General features: G+C 52.0%; 1 protein-coding gene across 15 annotated transcripts in view; it reads left to right on the top strand.

The window, feature by feature from the left end:
* The window catches only part of LOC133365191 (treacle protein-like), a 220,437-nt gene extending 208,790 nt beyond the window's left edge, over positions 1 to 11,647 (top strand). For 11 of the 15 annotated variants that reach the window (XM_061586723.1, XM_061586726.1, XM_061586719.1 and 8 more), the window contains 5 exons: positions 936 to 1,016; positions 2,669 to 2,750; positions 6,376 to 6,488; positions 9,094 to 9,256; positions 9,541 to 9,630. In XM_061586723.1, coding sequence (XP_061442707.1) covers positions 936 to 1,016; positions 2,669 to 2,750; positions 6,376 to 6,488; positions 9,094 to 9,256; positions 9,541 to 9,548 — 447 coding nt within the window. In that variant the 3' untranslated portion in view covers positions 9,549 to 9,630. The other 4 variants (XM_061586727.1, XM_061586725.1, XM_061586721.1 and 1 more) reach the window with 2 other exon arrangements.
* Positions 11,648 to 17,492: the final 5,845 nt, after the last annotated feature.

Raw genomic sequence — 17,492 nt, 5'->3', positions numbered from 1 at the left:
CTGATCTCTGCGGAGCATCCGTATTTCCTCCACAAGCCAAGAAGGTGTTAAATTGCACTGCAACTCTTCTGTCGATAACTGCATGTTTGTGCTGGGAAATGAGGGAGGGGGCTATGGCGAGGGGGAGGGATCAGTGGGTTGGGTGCAAGTCACAACTGCTTTTATATGCGAAACCTTTTCTTAGCTGTGGCATCTGCCTGCTACCCTTTTGTGATCAGGGTTAACTGCTTTCCTGGAGCTGTGAACCTCATCTTTTCATGTAGATAGCCTTCCCCCAGCATGGTACCCTCCAAAGTTTGGACTGCAACTCCCATCAGCCCCAACCAGCAGGGCCGTAGTATGCTGGGGCTGATGGCTGTTGTAGTCCAAAACATTTGGAGAGCACCAGGTTTGGGAATGCTGACATTGTAGGGTGTTAACTGTAGCTATAATCCCAAGGGGCAGGCAGTTGCAACAGAAGCATTTAGACTCCTTTTTTTGCGGGGTGGGGGGCTTTAGTAAAGAAAATGCTGCTCATATATATATATATATATATATAATATATACACACATCCTCCTATGTTGATTTTGTAGGTAGAATCTCTTCTGTTTTTCTCTCTGTAGTTTCTCTTCCTGTCCCTCTCTAAATCGAAATCATTGCAGAACAAAACCACTGCAGGGGTAAATCCCAGCTGATGCTCCGGCTGTGTGTGCTAAAGCCGACCCTTTTTCTTTCCAACTTTCCTGTCTCGTTCCTTCCATGGCCCATCACACGGACCTTCTGAGAAGAAGGAATGGTGTCTGCTCTGGCCTGCCTCTTTCTCTCTTTTTGTGTCTTGTAGCGCCTTCTTCCCCTTTCCACGCTGTCATTTGCTTCCTCTCTCCATCTCCTTGAGCCACAAATCAAAGCTGTTCAGCCATGCAGCCCAGAGAGTAAAGTGCTATATTGTTTTCAGGTTCCAAATGCCCAAAGGCCAACTTCGGGCAACCACTCCCAGCCGTCCACCGCCCCCAAGCGCAGCCAGGGCAGTACCAATGTGAGTAGAACCACCACAGTGGCCAACTTGGCCTTGGATGGGACGGGCTTTTTCACCGTTTGTTGGTTTCGTGTTATCTTCAGTGGTCTGAGACGTAGCAGCCAACTACCAGCCCATCTTCTAGAACCTTGCGGTTTTCATAGTTGCTCCTGATCCAATTGTCCCTGTAACTGGGACACAACCATCCTGGCAGTGATGTAGCATGGTGGTTTTCCAACTTTTTGCTTCTGGCAAATCCTTCTCTGCTGTGCAGGAGGAGCGTGGCTGTTTGCAGGATCCTCCCCCGCCACCGTACGCACAGAGAGCCAGTGGGCTGGGTTAGTCTCTGCTTGTGAGGATGGCCAAGGGAGATTCCCAGCTGCTTGAGTAAGCAGCAGCTCAGTCTCCATGCTCCGCGGAGCTCCACAAAAGCCTTTGGAGGATCCATAGTTGTTGACTTGAGCAGAGCAAGTTACCTTTAGGCCCTGTCAGCAGTTGGTCTTTCCCATCTCAGAGCAGAGCGCCTGAGAGAGGCAAATAAATACGTTCAGGCTTTATGGTTGCTGTAAGCAAAAAAAAAAAAAAAAAAAAGGCAAGCCCGGGCTGTAGTCACAGCTTGCTGCATTGAGTCATCAGAAGCCCCCTTTCCCTTTATCCTGCCCTGCAGGAAGATTGCTTTGTTGCAAATAGAAAATACTGCCACGGCTGCATAGCCTCTGCTAGGTGGGCGGGGTCTCCACTGGGAGCCTCTAGTACCCTGTGCAATTCTCCCCTCCCGTAATTGCCTCTAATTCCAGGGGGAAGCTTAAACGTGTTCCCTTCTTCGTCCCCCTTCCTTGTTCCGTCCATCCTGGACTTGGCCTCGTCCTCCTCTCCTGCCCCTCCCCAAGTTCTTTGAAAAGTTGGAATAAATTATGCAAATATGGTTAAATTTGCATAATATATTCTGGGCACGTGTACGTATTCTGGACACAAATTTGCACAAGATTTGGTAGGGTTGGGGTGATTGCCCTGGGCTCCTTCAGGGAGAGAAATTGGATTAATAATAACCAGAAGAAAAATACATGTGGTCCTCGCACCCACTTAACGCACCCGTGCAAAGCAGGTACCCATCTCAGTGAAGCTGAGCGAGAGCCCAGGAGGATTTTGTACACCTTAGCACCGTTGTTGTTATATTGTCCAGCACCTCCTGGTGCGCTGAGTTCATAGAATCATAGAATAGTAGAGTTGGAAGGGGCCTATAAGGCCATCAAGTCCAACCCCCTGCGCAATGCAGGAATCCAAATCAAAGCATTCCTGACAGAGGGCTGTTACGCCCGATGCAACCGTTAGCCCACGCCTGTCCTCTCTGCCCACTCTCTGGCCTCTGGTTTTGCACAGTATGCTGAGTTTTTTATGCTGCCTTTTTTTGTGGGGCCTTGAGAACCCCCATCCTTTTGCTGCATGAGCACCTCTTCCCCCCACCCGCCCCTGCAAGTCCCTGGAACAGCAGCAACAACAGCGGTGGCTCTTGCCTTGCGCCTGGTAGCCCACAGGCTGCTGGGGGAGAACGTGATGGAACAGCGGAGGCACGGAGATCCTGGCGGTTGTAGAACTTCTGCTGAGTTTACAGAACAGCACCGTCTTTCCTTGCTCCTGAGATGTCCCTTTTCTTTTCTTCCTCTGTTCTGCAGGTCCAGATCCTGAACAAGAAAATCGATCTGTCTAAAGTATCCTCAAAGTGCGGCTCAAAGACAAACATCAAGCATAAGCCAGGTGAGAGGAAATGACTGTGGAGGGTTTGGGGATCACTAGTTGCGTTGAGTTAAGGCGAGTGCCCTCCCTCCCTCCCTCTCCCCCTCCCTCCCTCCCTCCCTCTCCCCCTCCCTCCCTCTCCCCCTCTCCCCCTCCCTCCCTCCCTCCCTCCCTCTCCCCCTCCCTCCCTCTCCCCCTCTCCCCCTCCCTCCCTCCCTCTCCCCCTCCCTCTCTCTCTTCCCCCTCCCTCCCTCCCTCTCCCCCTCCCTCTCTCTCTTCCCCCTCCCTCCCTCCCTCTCTCTCTTCCCCCTCCCTCCCTCCCTCTCCCCCTCCCTCCCTCCCTCTCCCCCTCCCTCCCTCTTCCCCTCCCTCCCTCTCTCTCCCCCTCCCTCCCTCCCTCTCTCTCCCCCTCCCTCCCTCCCTCTCTCTCCCCCTCCCTCCCTCCCTCTCTCTCCCTCCCTCCCTCTCTCTCCCTCTCCCTCCCTCCCTCTCTCTCCCTCTCCCTCCCTCTCTCTCCCCCTCCCTCTCTCCCTCCCTCTCCCCCTCCCTCCCTCTCTCTCTCTCTCTCTCCCCCTCCCTCCCTCTCTCTCTCTCTCTCCCCCTCCCTCCCTCTCTCTCCCTCCCTCTCCCCCTCCCTCTCTCTCCCCCTCCCTCCCTCCCTCTCCCCCTCCCTCCCTCTCTTCCCTCCCTCCCTCTCCCCCCCTCCCTCTCTCTCCCCCTCCCTCCCTCCCTCCCTCTCCCTCCCTCCCTCCCTCTCCCTCCCTCCCTCCCTCTCTCTCCCTCTCCCTCCCCCTCTCTCCCCTTCCCTCCCTCCCTCTCTCTCCCCCTCCCTCTCTCTCCCCCTCCCTCCCTCCCTCTCCCCCTCCCCCTCCCTCCCCCTCCCTCCCTCCCTCTCCCCCTCCCTCCCCCTCCCTCCCTCCCTCTCCCCCTCCCTCTCCCCCTCCCTCCCTCCCTCTCTCTCCCCCTCCCTCCCTCCCTCCCTCTCCCCCTCCCTCCCTCCCTCTCTCTCTCTCCCCCCCTCCCTCCCTCTCTCTCCCCCTCCCTCCCTCTCTCTCCCCCTCCCTCCCTCTCTCCCCCCCCTCCCTCCCTCTCTCTCCCCCTCCCTCCCTCTCTCCCCCCCTCCCTCCCTCTCTCTCCCCCTCCCTCTCTCCCCCCCCTCTCCCCCCCCTCTCTGCCCCTTTTCTCCTGTGGCTTAAATGGAGGCTGTGGAGACTCAGAGGCTGTTCTTGGTTGGCAGCCAAGCAAGCACAGAGAACTTTTATCAGCCAAAGGGCCACACTCCCTCATTGGCAATTTTCCAAGGGCTGCATGCCTGTGGTGAGTGGGCCAGGGGCAAAAAGTGTGAAGAACATAGGGAGGTGCCTTATTCCAAGTCAAGACTGTTGGTCCATAGAGCTCAGTGTTGTCTGTTCTGACTGGTAGCAGCTCTGCCAGGGTTTCAGGCTAGAGTCGCTTTCCCAGCTCCACTTGGAGACGGCAGGGGTTGAACCTGGGATCTTCTGTATGCAAAGTAGATGCTGTACCATTGAGCCAGGGCCCTTCCCCCAAATTTTGCAAAGAGTTTCATGGGGCATAGGAAGCTTTCTTATACCAAGTTGGTCTGTCTAGCTCAGCATTGTCTGCGCTGACGTGGCAGCGTCTCTCCAGGATGTAGGGCAACGGACGTGACTCACAGTATCTGAGTGACTTCCTCCTTCCCTGCAGACCCTCTCGGGTGTTGAGATCAGCATTGGGGGCCCTTTCGGTAGTGCCAACACCCTCAGTGACTCGGGGTGGCGGCCTGGGGGAGGACATTCTCTGTGGTAGCCCCAAATTGTACATTTTCACTGAATGCTGAAGACACGCCCCTTTACCCGACCTTTTGACACCTGAGATGGCTGTTTTTAGGACCCACCCTATTTTTGGTGATACTGTTTAGGTTGCTTTTAACTGTTTTTAATTATGTTTTTTAAATTGTTGTAACCCGCCCTGGAACCTCTTGATGAAGGGTGGGTAATAGATTTCTTATTCTTCTTCTTTACACAATAAGACCACGCTCATCCATGATTTGATCATGGGTGATGAGGGTGCTGATTTGGTGTGCGTTACCAATACCTGGGTGGGTGAGCTGGGAGGAGTTGATCTGGCCCAGCTTTGCCCACCTGGATACTCGGTGCAACACCAGCACAGGCTGCAGGGACGTCAGCAGGGAGGAGTTGCCGTGGTCTACAGAACTTCCATCTCTGTCACCAGGAAACCTGTCTTGAAGCTGGCCCGCACCTAGTGTCAGGACAAGGAGACAAGAAACTAGGGTTGCTGCTGGTGTACCATCCACCCTGCTGCCCAGCAGCTTCTGTGACCAAGCTGGCCGAGGCTGTCTCGGCTGTGGTGTTGGAGGAGCCCAGAATGATAGTCCTGAGTGATTTCAGTGTCCATGCTGAGGTTGCCTGTAGTGTTCCAGCTTTGGACTTCATGGCCTCCATGATGACCATGGGGCTATCTCCAGTTGTCACCGGCCCCACACGTAGGGCAGGGCACACCCTCAATTTGGTTTTTGCTACAGATGGAGGAAGGGGTGGTCTGGAGATGGGGGGGTGGATATCACCCCATTGTCACGATCAGACCACTTCCTGGTGAAGTTTAAACTTGTAACTCCGATCCTCCCCTGCAGGAGTCGTGGACAGATTAAGATGGTCCACCCCTGGAGACTAATGGAATCTACTGGATTCCTGCATGCCCTGGGGGAGTTTCCAGTAGATAGAGCAGGTGACCCTGTTGAAGCCCTTGTCATGCTGTGGAATGAGGCGTGTCAGTCTCTTTACACAGTTGCCCCCGAGCGCCCCCTCTGGCATTGTGGAGCCCAGTTTGCACCTTGGTACACCAGTGGGCTAAGAGCAATGAAACAGGCTGGACAACAGCTAGAGTGCAAGTGGCGAAAGACATCCTGCGAGGCTGTTTGGGCATGAGTAAAACATCATAACTATGCTTACTGTGTGGTGGTGCGGGCAGCGAAGAAGGCTCACTTCTCGGCCAATATTGCATCCTCAAGTAGTTGTCCAGTGGAGCTTTCCGTATTGTCAGGGGTCTGTTGACATGAGCTCCAGGAAATAGAATTTTAGGCCCTTCGGAGGCCCACTGTGAATTGTTTGCAACACACTTTGTGTCCAAAGTGTGATAACCTCAGTTTCATCATTTTGGCTTCTAGTGACAGTTCTGGTTTAATTTGTTCTAACACCCAATTATTTGTCTTTTTCGCAGTCCATGGTATGCTCAAAGCTCTCCTCCACCACCACATTTCAAATGAGTTGATTTTTCTCTTACCCGCTTTTTTCACTGTCCAACTTTCACATACATACATAGAGATCAGGAATACAATGGTCTGAATGATCCTGACTTTGGTGTTCAGTAATACATCTTTGCATCTTTGTTCAGTGATACATCTTTTTTTTTAAGCAGTCCTTGCATTAAAAATTACATTTTAGAGTGTTTTTATCAGCCACCTGGTACAACTGAGGCACCTTTTCAGTCGCTCAGAAGTGTGTGCATGTGTGTGTACACTGATGTTTTGTTTCCTACATGAAAAGAAAGCAAGTTGTGGGGTGTTTTAACTTTTATGCTCCTTGCGTCGGCCTCGTCCTAGAGTAATTATTTCCCTTGCTTGTTCCAGGGGGTGGAGATGTCAAGATTGAAAACCAGAAGCTGACCTTTAAGGAGAAAGCCCAGGCCAAGGTGGGCTCTCTGGACAACGTAGGGCACGTCCCCGCTGGGGGCACGGTGAAGGTATGTGCTGGGCAGTGGCTAGGTGTAGGGCCATCCCTGCTTCCCTCCCCCCCAACCTTACTGTGTGTAGCCACTTGTCAGTCCTGCTGTCGCCCATTGCCACCCTCACCTCCATTTCCATGGTGCCACACGATGGAGGGTGCTGGAACAGCCTCATGGACTTCCCACCTTGGGGCGAGGGGGCAGAGGGGAGCCCACCCTCCTTCCTTTAGGGCTTCGTAAATATTGGAGACTATTTGCCAAATAATTCCCTGTGGCATGAAGGGGACTCCCGCTCCCTGCTTCCCTGCAGCCACCCCCCACTGCAAGCGTGTGTATTCGCCCCTTGACACGCACGCATGCATTGTGTGTGTAAACATAAACCCAGTTTGCGGAGCCAGCAGGACAGAAGCCTTTTTGCCTTCTCCCACACACACTATGTGTGCGTGTGTGTGTGAGAGAGAGAGTTTGAAAGCAGGGTGTAGAATAATATCTTGTAAAGTGCTTGTCCTGTCCAGTATCCTCCCCTTAGTGCAAGGTTCTCCAGCTGTGGGCCGCCAGCTGGTTTTGATCTACAGCCTCCATTGTCCACAGCCAGCTTAGCCAATGGCCAGAGCTGATGGAGTCCACTGGGAGCTCCTTGGAGGAAAGGTGGTATATAAATGTAATAAATAAATAAACCTCTGGGGACCCGAAGTTGAAGAAGGCTGCCTTAGCAGGCTTCCTCAGGTAATCTCAGAGTTGCACCCTAAAGCAACATTGGCAGAATCCACAGTACTGGGCTGCACCTTTCAGCCTGTGTGAAATATATCCAGCGAAGGCAGTGAAATATCTTCAGGCAACCCTCAGCAAGACTGAGCGGTTCCAGGGGGACTCCCCCATGTGCCTCCACAAGGTGGTCCCCAGAAGCACTTGCACAGCCTGACTTACGGCATTGGCAGGAGGAAATTGCCAAAGACGAGGGAATGCAGAGAGAGAAAGATGAGATGCAGCTGGAAGTGGTCCAGGGACTGAGCTGTGGTTAAAGGACGCAGGAGAGAGGGAAGAGTGGGAGAGTAAGGAAGGCCCCCCTCCGAGGCACAGGGAACAGCAGAGACAGAAGGAGGACCTGTCAAAGCCATCTTGGTTCTACAGGTGGCTGTAGTGCATGATGGGAGAAGAGCATCCTGGGGTACCTTGACCCATTGCAAGGGATGCTGGACATGATGTCCGCGCAGCGATCTGAGAGTGTTGTCCTCGCCCCCAGTATCCTTTACAGTATTGCAAGGGATTATGGGTCACTCCTCCTGCGTCACGTGCCACTTCGCAGTGTTTTGAGGAATGTCACCATTCCCCACATGACCATTTATTTTATTATTTATTTAAAAGATTTCTATCCGACCCTTCTACCCTATAATAAGGCACTCAGGGCGGCTTACAAAAATAAAATCAAACATGTACGTAATAAAATTGTAAACAGTAAAATCACAAAAACATTAAAATACAATATACACACACACACACACACATATACATATATAGAGAGAGAGGTACCAAAGGGGACTACAAAAGTAAAATTTAACGCAGAAGGCATAAAATCAGTGTCAGGCTCTACCTTCAGTCCCTCCCAAAGGCTCTCCGGAACAAGATCGTTTTCAGAAGTCTCCGGAAAACCAACAGGGAGGGAGCAGAGTGGACTTCTTGGGGTAGGGTATTCCAAAGCCTGGGAGCCACAGCTGAAAGAGCTCTCTCCCATGTGCCTGTCAATCGAACATCTTTCACTCCAGGCATGCAGAGGAGACCAGAGGCAGATGATCTTAAATCCCAGGCAGGTACATATGGGCATAAGCGGTCCTTCATTTAGAGCGCTTGCTCCCAGCTGAACCAAGCTTGGTCAGAAAGTGTGGAAATGGGAATGTGAGGAAGAGACCCGGAGGGGTGGGGTGGCCTTGAACGCACTGGATAGATGGAGGCAAGGCAGGCTAGACAAACAGCTGGGGAAGGAGACAGGGGTGATTGATAATAAGGGCTAGAATTATGGAATGATCTCCTTGACAAGGTGTGCATGGCGCCAACGCTGTTTTTCGGCGCCAGGTCAAGACTTTCCTCTTCTCCCAGGCATTTTAGCATGTGTTTTTAAATTGTTTTTTTTTAAGTGTTTTTAAATTTGTACATTAGTTTTTAATGTTTTTAATTGTTGTAAACCGCCCAGAGAGCTTTGGCTATGGGGTGGCATACAAATGTAGTAGTAAAAATAATAATAATAACAACAATAATCCTGAAATCAAATGTGTGGTGTGTTGATTGGAGAGAGGAGGGAACAGCAGGGAAGAAAACCAGCAGTGGGGGAAGGTTGCTGTGGCTCAGTCAGGAGCTATCAAGGCCTTGAGAATGGTTCCAGCACATATGCAGAAGGCAGGCTCATTGAGGCTGGGTTATCTCAGGAAGCCCATCCGTGCCCTTCCTGGCAAGGCTTGTCCCTGTACCTCTGTGTAGGCGGGTGATGAGTGCGCTCTCCTAGGAGAAGCCCCATCTCTCTTTTTCCCTCTGTCTGTCTCTGCTTGTTGTGCCTTCATCTCGCCCCATTCCATCCCCATCCTTGTATTGATGCCTCATTGTCCTCCCCCACCCCATTGTTTCATTATAGACTGAGGGGGGCGAGGAGGGAGCCCCGCAGAATGGAGCTGTGATTGCCCCCCTGCCAGGCGGCAGTCCCATGCAGGAGAATGGCGTAGGGTTGGCCGCGCCCACTCAGGGCGGTGGTGACCAAAGGGAAATTCAGTGCTTCGACACTCGCATACAAGAAACAAGTAAGTGCTGGAACTTCCTCCCCACTCGCCCACCCCCCAAGGTGTTCTGCAGTGGCTGGGGTTGGGACGGGGCGGAGGGGAGGGCAGCGCGCCACCTTTCCTAAGGAACCTTCCTAAAGATGGCTGAGAGGCAGGCTGGTGGGGAGGGGAGTTGGCCCATGAAGGGCTGGGGAGGAGACCCCACACACACATGCACACACACCTTTTTTCAACTTTAAAGCAGGGGGAGGGAACTGTCAGACGCATCGTTTTGTTAACAAAGCAAATTGCCTTTTATTTTCCAGGCATCTAACGCTGACATTCTGGTGTCGCCTTCCGTCCCTTTTTCTCTCCTCCCCCCCCAAATCCCCGTCTTCCCGCACCCCCTTGTGTCGCTGCAGATTGAGTCCCACAAGCTGACGTTCCGTGAGAAGGCCAAGGCCCACACGGACCACAGAGCGGACCCCGTTCTCTCCAACCACCCCCCTGTCGTTTCTGGTGGCACCTCCCCTCGGCGAAGCACCTCCGTCAGCGAGAGCCTGGGCTCTGTCGCCTCCTCCTCTCTGCCGCCGCCACCACCACAGCTGCTGCCGCCGCCACCACCACAGCTGCTGCCGCCGCCACAGCAGGCTCCCCTCGCGGAGGAGATCTCTGCCGCTCTCTCTCAGCAAGGCTTGTGACTCTGCCCCCCTCCCCCTTGCCTCCTGCTGTCCCCGATCCTCAAAGCTCGTCTCCGTTAACCCGGGCCCTGGTTTTGGCCCAAATGGGGTGTGCTGGGCTTCCCGCCCCTCGGGAGGTCTCAAGAGCGCGCCGGTCCTTTGCATCGGCCTTGCCCCAGAGTGCCACGACCTCGGGGGGGGGGTCTGCTGGGGATGGAAATGGCCTCCCCAGCTGCCTGGGTATTCCCCCCCGGGAGTGAAGTGTGCATTTGAGTGTTTTGGTTTCCTGCCGTTCTGTGGGGAGGAGGGCTGGTCTGTAACGTCCTTGGAAGAGCCTGAGGCCAGGGGGGAGTTGACAGGGGGTAGGAGATGAGCTTTGCTGTCTTCCCTTCTCCCCTCTCCCTGCAGCCCTTTCCATCTCCACTACAGCTTTGTGTGCTGCCTCCTATTGAATGCTGGTCTATGATATTCTCACACATAACTTCACGCTCTTTTGGAACGCGTTGACTCCTTAACCCTCTTCCTTTTTATTTCCCCCCTCCTTTCATTGTGATAAGGGGGGGAAAGCGAAGTGTTTTTGCTGATTGCTCTCGCTATATTGCAGGCTCACGCTTCCCCCCCCCCTTGCCATAGGAGAATTACAAGAACCATTAACCACTGCTGCAACGCTGCTAGCTTCTTATCAACATATCCAGCCATTTTAACTGTTCTTTCTGTTCTGTTTTCTTTTGTGTGGGGTTTAATTTGTGTGTGTGTGTTTGTGTGTGTTTTAAAAATATCCTTGAAATGATGGAGCAAAAATTGCATTAAGCCATGCTGATTAAAAGTTCTTGAGGATGCATTCAGAGGAGTAGGGGGAACGCTGCTTGCTGCAACTGTAGAAAGCCACCATCAGGTCCTTTCTTAACCTGCAAGAGAAGCCCTAGGCTGGCTGTTTTAGGAAGGGTTTATTGCATGCGTCCAGTAGGATTTTCCCATTGAGGGCTAGTTCCCCTGTCCCTCCACCCTGTAATTTGCTTCTGTCAAGTCAGCTGGGGAAGGGGAGGGAAATATATTTATTTAATCCGTGTCCCTGTGGATTTGGCTCTGGGACGTGCATGTTGTAATAGAAGCTGGAACAGGGTCTGGCATTTGTTAGTAAGCGTATCAGTGGCAGAGAAGCAGTCTGGTGGGGGGTGGGCAAGAGAGCAAGAGGGCATAGGCTGCTCCCTCCCCAGAGAGACCGAGAAAGGGTCATTTGAAAGTGTCTGAGGGTCTGAAGAGGCGGAGCCCGCATGAGGCTGGCCAGGTGAGCTTAATGTGCCACGGAGAGATCGCGCTTCTCTCCTTTAGAGGAGGAGAATCCCCTGCTTGCTTTTTTCTTCGAGGGGTGGGGGGTGGCAATGAGGGTCTGAGCTCTTTGTTTTTGCATTGCAAATGACACTAAAATGAAATGTAAATAAAACTCTGAAAATTGTGTGTTGTGAGAGTCGTGGGGGATTCTAATTTAAAATCTGAAAAACCAAACTGCAGGGAACAAATTGTGGGGGTGGGGGTGGGGAGGAAGGTGCTGGGGAAGAGGGGGTGCGTAAAGACAACCCAGCTCCCACCTTGATCGCTCCCTCTCGTCAGGATGCTTCTCAGTGACAGTCTAAACCCAGGCGCCACATTCACACACACAGACGTATTGCACTTGTGGCATTGTTTTTATATATATATATATATATATATTAAAAGTTGCATGATTTCTAATAAAATGGCTTTTTAAACCATAGCAGTTTTTTTTTTTTTTTTGCATCAAAATGGTCTGCTAAGTCTCATGATTACATCTCCCTTTCCCTCCTTGGAATATTATAAACCTTTTAAGGAGGCAATGGCAGATTTTGCACCTGGAAAGGGGCCTGTCTATGTATAGATAAATATGTGTCTGTGTGTGTCTGTATGTGTGTGAGCCATCTACTCACCTGCCCCTAGCTTTGCCTCCCCGCTCTGCATCTTCTGAGAACGCTTCCAAGGCCTGTGGATATTGCAAACCCACTAAGCATCAGCCTGTTTCACTGCTACCGAACCTGCCTTCCACTCTCCCACCCTCAAAATCTCAGGAAGCCTTCCAAACACACACATTGACACTCATTGCTGTGCAGCTTCTTTCAATGACCCTCCCAGTAGGCCTGGCACCCATCTCCTCCCCTCCCCCGTCCTGACACTTCATGTTTCCCAGGTGATCCCCTCGAGGCATCTCCCCCTCGTGATCCACAGAAGAGCCCAAAACTGAGGCATTTCATCTGGGCCACATGGGAGGTGGTGGCAAAATAGGAGACCTCATCTGACCTGCGTAAATTCCCAGTCCCATTGGAAAGTTCTCTTGCAAGCCTCGTGGAAACAGACTGGGGAGCCACGCGAAAGCACGGTTGTGACTCGCCACGCCTTCCAGCGACTCTTGCACAGGAGAGGCACTCCCTGGACTGGCAGCCGCGGTTAGATTTTGTGCTGTCTGGATTCCTGGCTCCTCTAGGAAGACGTATTCCCAGCATCAGGGCAGACGAGGCCTGTGAAGAGGGGCACTGTTGGCCTTGGGACATGGCAGTGCCGTTGCAGGAGCCCTGGGAGGCAGCCTCCTCTGAGCGGAAGGAGAGAGTGTGTGCCCACCCCAAAGACCCTTGACCTCCACGCCTGCCCTTCTGCAGGATTCCCCTCCCTCCCTCCGTCTCGTCTATATCCTTGCCCTACGACCGATGTTTCCAGGTCCTTTTCCCAATCCTAAACACCAGCTTTGATCTTCCAGTCTGCTGACCTCACCCCTAATCGAGGGTGGTGATGGTGGAAGAGAGTATTTAGACGTCCCATCTGAGGGGCGAGGGAAGGGGGTCCCTGAAGCAATAATGCACGTTGTGCTCTGAAACAGGACCCTTCCAGGCTTCTGTGGAAAGGCAAGCAGTTGCCTCATCATGTCCCGCATGGCCAGGAGCAGCTAGCTTACCCATTGATCCTTGGGGGGCTGGGGACGTGCAAGGAAGAGGCTGAACCTCCCAGCTTCTGTTGGGTGATATTGGGAAGCAGGTGGGGCTTAGAGAGTCTTCTGGGATGTGCTCATGGCTTCCCCTTTCTCTGCCCCTGCTCCCAGTTTAAAGGAGAACTGAATGAGCAATTCTAATTCCGTCCCTCACACTGCATGCTGTAGAAAGACGCGTTTATCCTGTGGTCTGCCCATTGCGGACTCTCAAGGGGAAGTCAAATAACGTTGCACTTTATCTTCTGTGATAGGAAAAACAAAGTGTTTTTAAAATGTCTTGTAAAGGATCATTAATTCCTCTATTCCTGAACCAGGTTGCTTTTTGGTGGCTGACATAGCAAGGCGCCTCTCTTAGAGGACACGCACATGTTCTGGTTGCACCCAGTTGCAGCTAGATAATCCGTAGTGTGAGCACACAAGCTTCTGTGCAGCACACTCAATTCATATCTGCCTTGCCTGTGCTTTTAGCCTTAGACTCAGAGATGCTTAAGAGGGTTGCTACGGGGAGATTTTTGATAGTCCCCAGCTTTGGATTTCTAATGAGGATTTTTAACAATGCAATTTTAGATTTGAAAGTAGCATGTAAATACTGCAATTCTGGGAGGAGGGGCTCAGAAGACCAGCACTGGTCTTCCTTTTCCCCCCTCTTGTTTTGGAGGGACAGGAGCAGATTTGTGTGGCGTAGGCAGATATTTTTGCAAAAAGATAATGCAAAGTATTTCAGGTGCTAGCTGTAAGGCTAAAAATGAGAGCAATGAATGCCCCCCTCCCCCCGCCAAGCAGTGTTTGAAAACCTAGCTTGGACCTTAGTTCTGTTGGACCTTAAGGGCTCAGTGCAGCTAAAAGTGAAGATGTGGCTGTTACAGATGGCAGATTTGGGGTACCAGTCAGCGGACGTTGGATCTGAACCAAGAGGCCACCATCTCCAATAAAATGAATGGGAGCTGTGCAAGAGTGGAGCTGCTGTTCATTACATTAGGGATTCCCCAGGAGAACCTCTCCGGTGGATGGTGGCCCCGTGTTAATTAGCGTATATGGAGAGCAAATGTCCTGGGCTGGCCTTCAGTTTCCTTTCCAGGGGAACACCATTCTCACAGGAAGTGGAAATGGCAGTTCTGTGTGTCGTGACGAGATTCCTTAATGTGGGTTGAGTTTGAACGGCTTGAAGAACAGCAGTTCTGCTTGGGATGAAAGATTCAGGTGGCCCATTTTGGGGTATGCACACCACAGTTAGGCCTGGGGAAGGAGGAGGCAACAAAGATTGCACTCCATACCTCCCCGCATGTACATGATGGCTGTGTGAATCGCTCCCTGTTTGACCTGCAAGCAGTTCACAGCCAGGCTGAGGAACCCATGGCCCTTCAGATGTTGGACTGCAATTCGCGTTGGCCAGGCTGGCTGGCTGGGGTTGATGGGAGTTGGGAGTCCAGGAATAGCTGGAGGGCCGCAGGCTTCCCTCCTTTAGTGGGAATGGAACCAATGGCCTAGGGAGATGGTGGGCTCTCTAACACTGGAGGCATTTCAGTGGCAGCTGGACAACCACCTGTTGGGTATGCTTTAATTTGGATTCCTGCATTGAGCAAGGGTTGGACTAGATGGCCTTATAGGCCCCTTTCAACTCTATGGTTCTAAGTGTGTTGGTTTTTTTCTATCAGGGATCAGTATTCCATAGAACCATGAAGTTTTGGGTTGTTGGGAAAGCTCATCTGTGTTGGACATCCCTTCCCTGCAAATCAGACAGAGTTGAGCTTGGATGGTGGTGGGAATTGTGGCAGTGGTGATGGGAATGTGGCTTGGGCACACAACTTTCCAACCTGGCAATGATTGTCATTTTGTGGGGCCCTTTTGGGAGTGGTTTTCCATCTTGAGTTCCAGAGGGGTTCCTCAGTAAGAAGATGAATAAAGGTGGATGGGCTTCCCAGAAAAACAGTTCCTCCATCGCTGTCTGTCTTCCTCTGCAGTATAATATGGGGGTGTGCTCTTGATCACACTTCCAGTGCAAGCAGGCAGTGGTGATCTCACACGCCTAACCAGATCATGCCCCCAGAACCTTTGGGGCTGCATCTTTGGGGGTGGAAATGGCACCAGAAGCAGGGAAGGAGGCTTGAGTGCCATAGCGTCACATATCAGTGATACGCACAATATAGGGAGTCGAAATGGATTTGAATCAAAAGCCTGGGTGAGAGGCTGTCTGGGCCTCTGGCTGCCTCTCTCCTTGTCCAGGGTAATTCTTGGTCTTCCTTATGAGGGTAAAGACAGATGTTGGGTTTTAAGAGCTGTTAGAGCAGGTCCTTCACCGATGGGGTGAGCTCAGCTTTGCAACTTGTACATTCCCAGCTATGTCTTGCTCTCCCCTTGTGCATCAGACAGGCCTCTTTTTAATTATTATTTAAACTTTTGGAAGCAGCATATGCATGTTAATTTTTATCCTTCACCTTACCCCAAAAAATAACATCTATAAGCATTCTGAAAAACTGCTTTAGGGGTGCGTGGGAGAGAAGTGGTTGTAGATGCAACAGCAGCTAGCCAATAGGTGCTGTGCACTGTTAGGATTTTTTTTCTCTCGTTCTGTCAAACCAGAACCCTTTAAAAAACCTACAAAGCTGATTTGATTTTTCTTTTCCTGTGCTCATCTTGGGAAAGAGCTTTATTTTGATTTGCAGAACAGCAGAGGTGCTTTCAAACTGCCTCCCATCGCTCTTGAAATGTAACATCTGCCTTTACCCTGAATGTACTTTTCATGGCTTGACTTTTTAGCAGTGTTGCTGAACCACAGAGTAACAGGCAGGTGGAGCTTTGGATTTGTCTGGGCTGTTGTACATGTATCTCCTCCTTGGTCAAGATCTCCTCTCCCATCCTAGCCATGTGGCAGGCAAAGGGCTTGGGAAAGCCGCACACCCCCTTTTACTTTAGGCCTGACCTGATGGGACAAGCAACCGGGGTGAACTCTTGGCATGCCAGCGTCTTCAGAGACGCCAAGGAAGCGCTATGCAATTCAAGCATCGCCCCCGGACTCTTGCGTCTGTAGCTCACCACAGGGGAGTAATCAGAGTGGGGAAATGTCTTGAGCTGGCTGCATTTCTCCACTTTATAAAGTGTTGTATACTTTTATCTCACCCTTCCCCAACCTGATGCCCTCCTTGTACTCCAAAACATCTGGAGGGCACTGGGTTGGGGACAGTGGCAGAACTGTTCTGCTGGCTGGAGATTCAGGGGTACATTCTTCGTAACTGCAGGGATGCACTGCTTAAAGCCCCCTCTCTTCCTCAGGGTGGGGAAACTCACCAAAGACAGACCTCCTCCTGATCTGTTTCCTGCAAAAGCTTGACAGACCTCAAAGGAGCACGAACCATAGTGCTGCTTCTGAGCAATATTGGGGGGCTAATCACAGCTGGTTTAGCCCAGTGGGGAGGAGAGCCCGGCTGGGAGTCCAGAGTCTGTGAGTTCAAATCCCCGCTCGTGTCTCCTGGGTGTCAAGGGCCAGCTAAAGATCACCCCACAGTGAGTGGCTCAGGGGTGACGTGCCCTGCCACCTGTGCAGCCGTGGGCAAGCTGCATAGTCCCAAGGAGCCCAGTTGCCCCCCGGCTGGCAGTTGTGAAGGGGCTAGCTTGTGCAGCTGTGGCAAGCTGAGCAGGCTCTAGCCAGCTGGGGAGGACTGGACCCACAGGGAGGCAATGGTAAAATGAAATTGACTACCTTCCAGTCGATTCCGACTTATGGCGACCCTATGAATAGGGTTTTCATGGTAAGTGGTATTCAGAGGGGGTTTCCCATGGCCTCCCTCTGAGGCTGAGAGGCAGTGACTGGCCCAAGGTCACCCAGTGAGCTTCATGCTGTGGGGATTGGAACAGTGGTCTTCCAGGTTGTAGTCCAACACTTTAATACCATTTACCATTAAATCCTTATTCATAGGGTCGCCATAAGTCGGGATCAACTTGAGGGCAGTCCATTTCCATTTGGGGGGGTGATAATCTAGTTTTCACCCCTGTAATCTCTTACAAGTGCCCCCCGAATTGACAAGCATTCCTTTCCTGCCATCTCTGAAATGATTCATGGTCTGTGTCAACGGCAGTACAGAAGGCAGGGTGCCATGCTTAGGGCATGGGGGATAGACGAAAGCAGAGCATTTGTGGGCCTGGAATTTTCTGCGCTGTTAAGCATGGCTGACACATCTGACTTTTTCCTTGGTTAGGAGGACAAGTGTTTACCTCACCAAGGGAGGCAGTGAGGTTCGGCTGCCTTTGTAGCTCATAAAATGGCTCTTGTGTGTGAAACTTGTGGCTGTGGCTGTAGGGCAGCTTTTGCCAACCTGGTGCCCTATAGCTGGCTGGTGGCTGATGGGAGTTGTAGTCTAAAACATCTGGCGGGTGCCAGGTTGACAAAGGCTGATGTAGGGGGCACCAGAGACATCTCCCACAACTTCTCTACTGGCTGTAGAACCAGAGGAGTGCACAGGCCCACGCCATTTGTGTCTGTGCAGAAATGTTGAATTATGGAGGTATTCCCATAAGAGCCTAGCTGGGGTATTGCTGTGGGGTGGGGGCATAAGGAAAGCATGGACGATGGCATCTGGAACAAAGGAGGGGTGGTAGGACGAACCTGTCC

This window comes from Rhineura floridana, chromosome 10, assembly GCF_030035675.1.
Source record: "Rhineura floridana isolate rRhiFlo1 chromosome 10, rRhiFlo1.hap2, whole genome shotgun sequence".
NCBI classification, from domain to species: Eukaryota; Metazoa; Chordata; class Lepidosauria; order Squamata; family Rhineuridae; genus Rhineura; species Rhineura floridana.
Note: the sequence above shows the minus strand (reverse complement) of the source record. Positions and strands in the feature narration are given on the sequence as shown.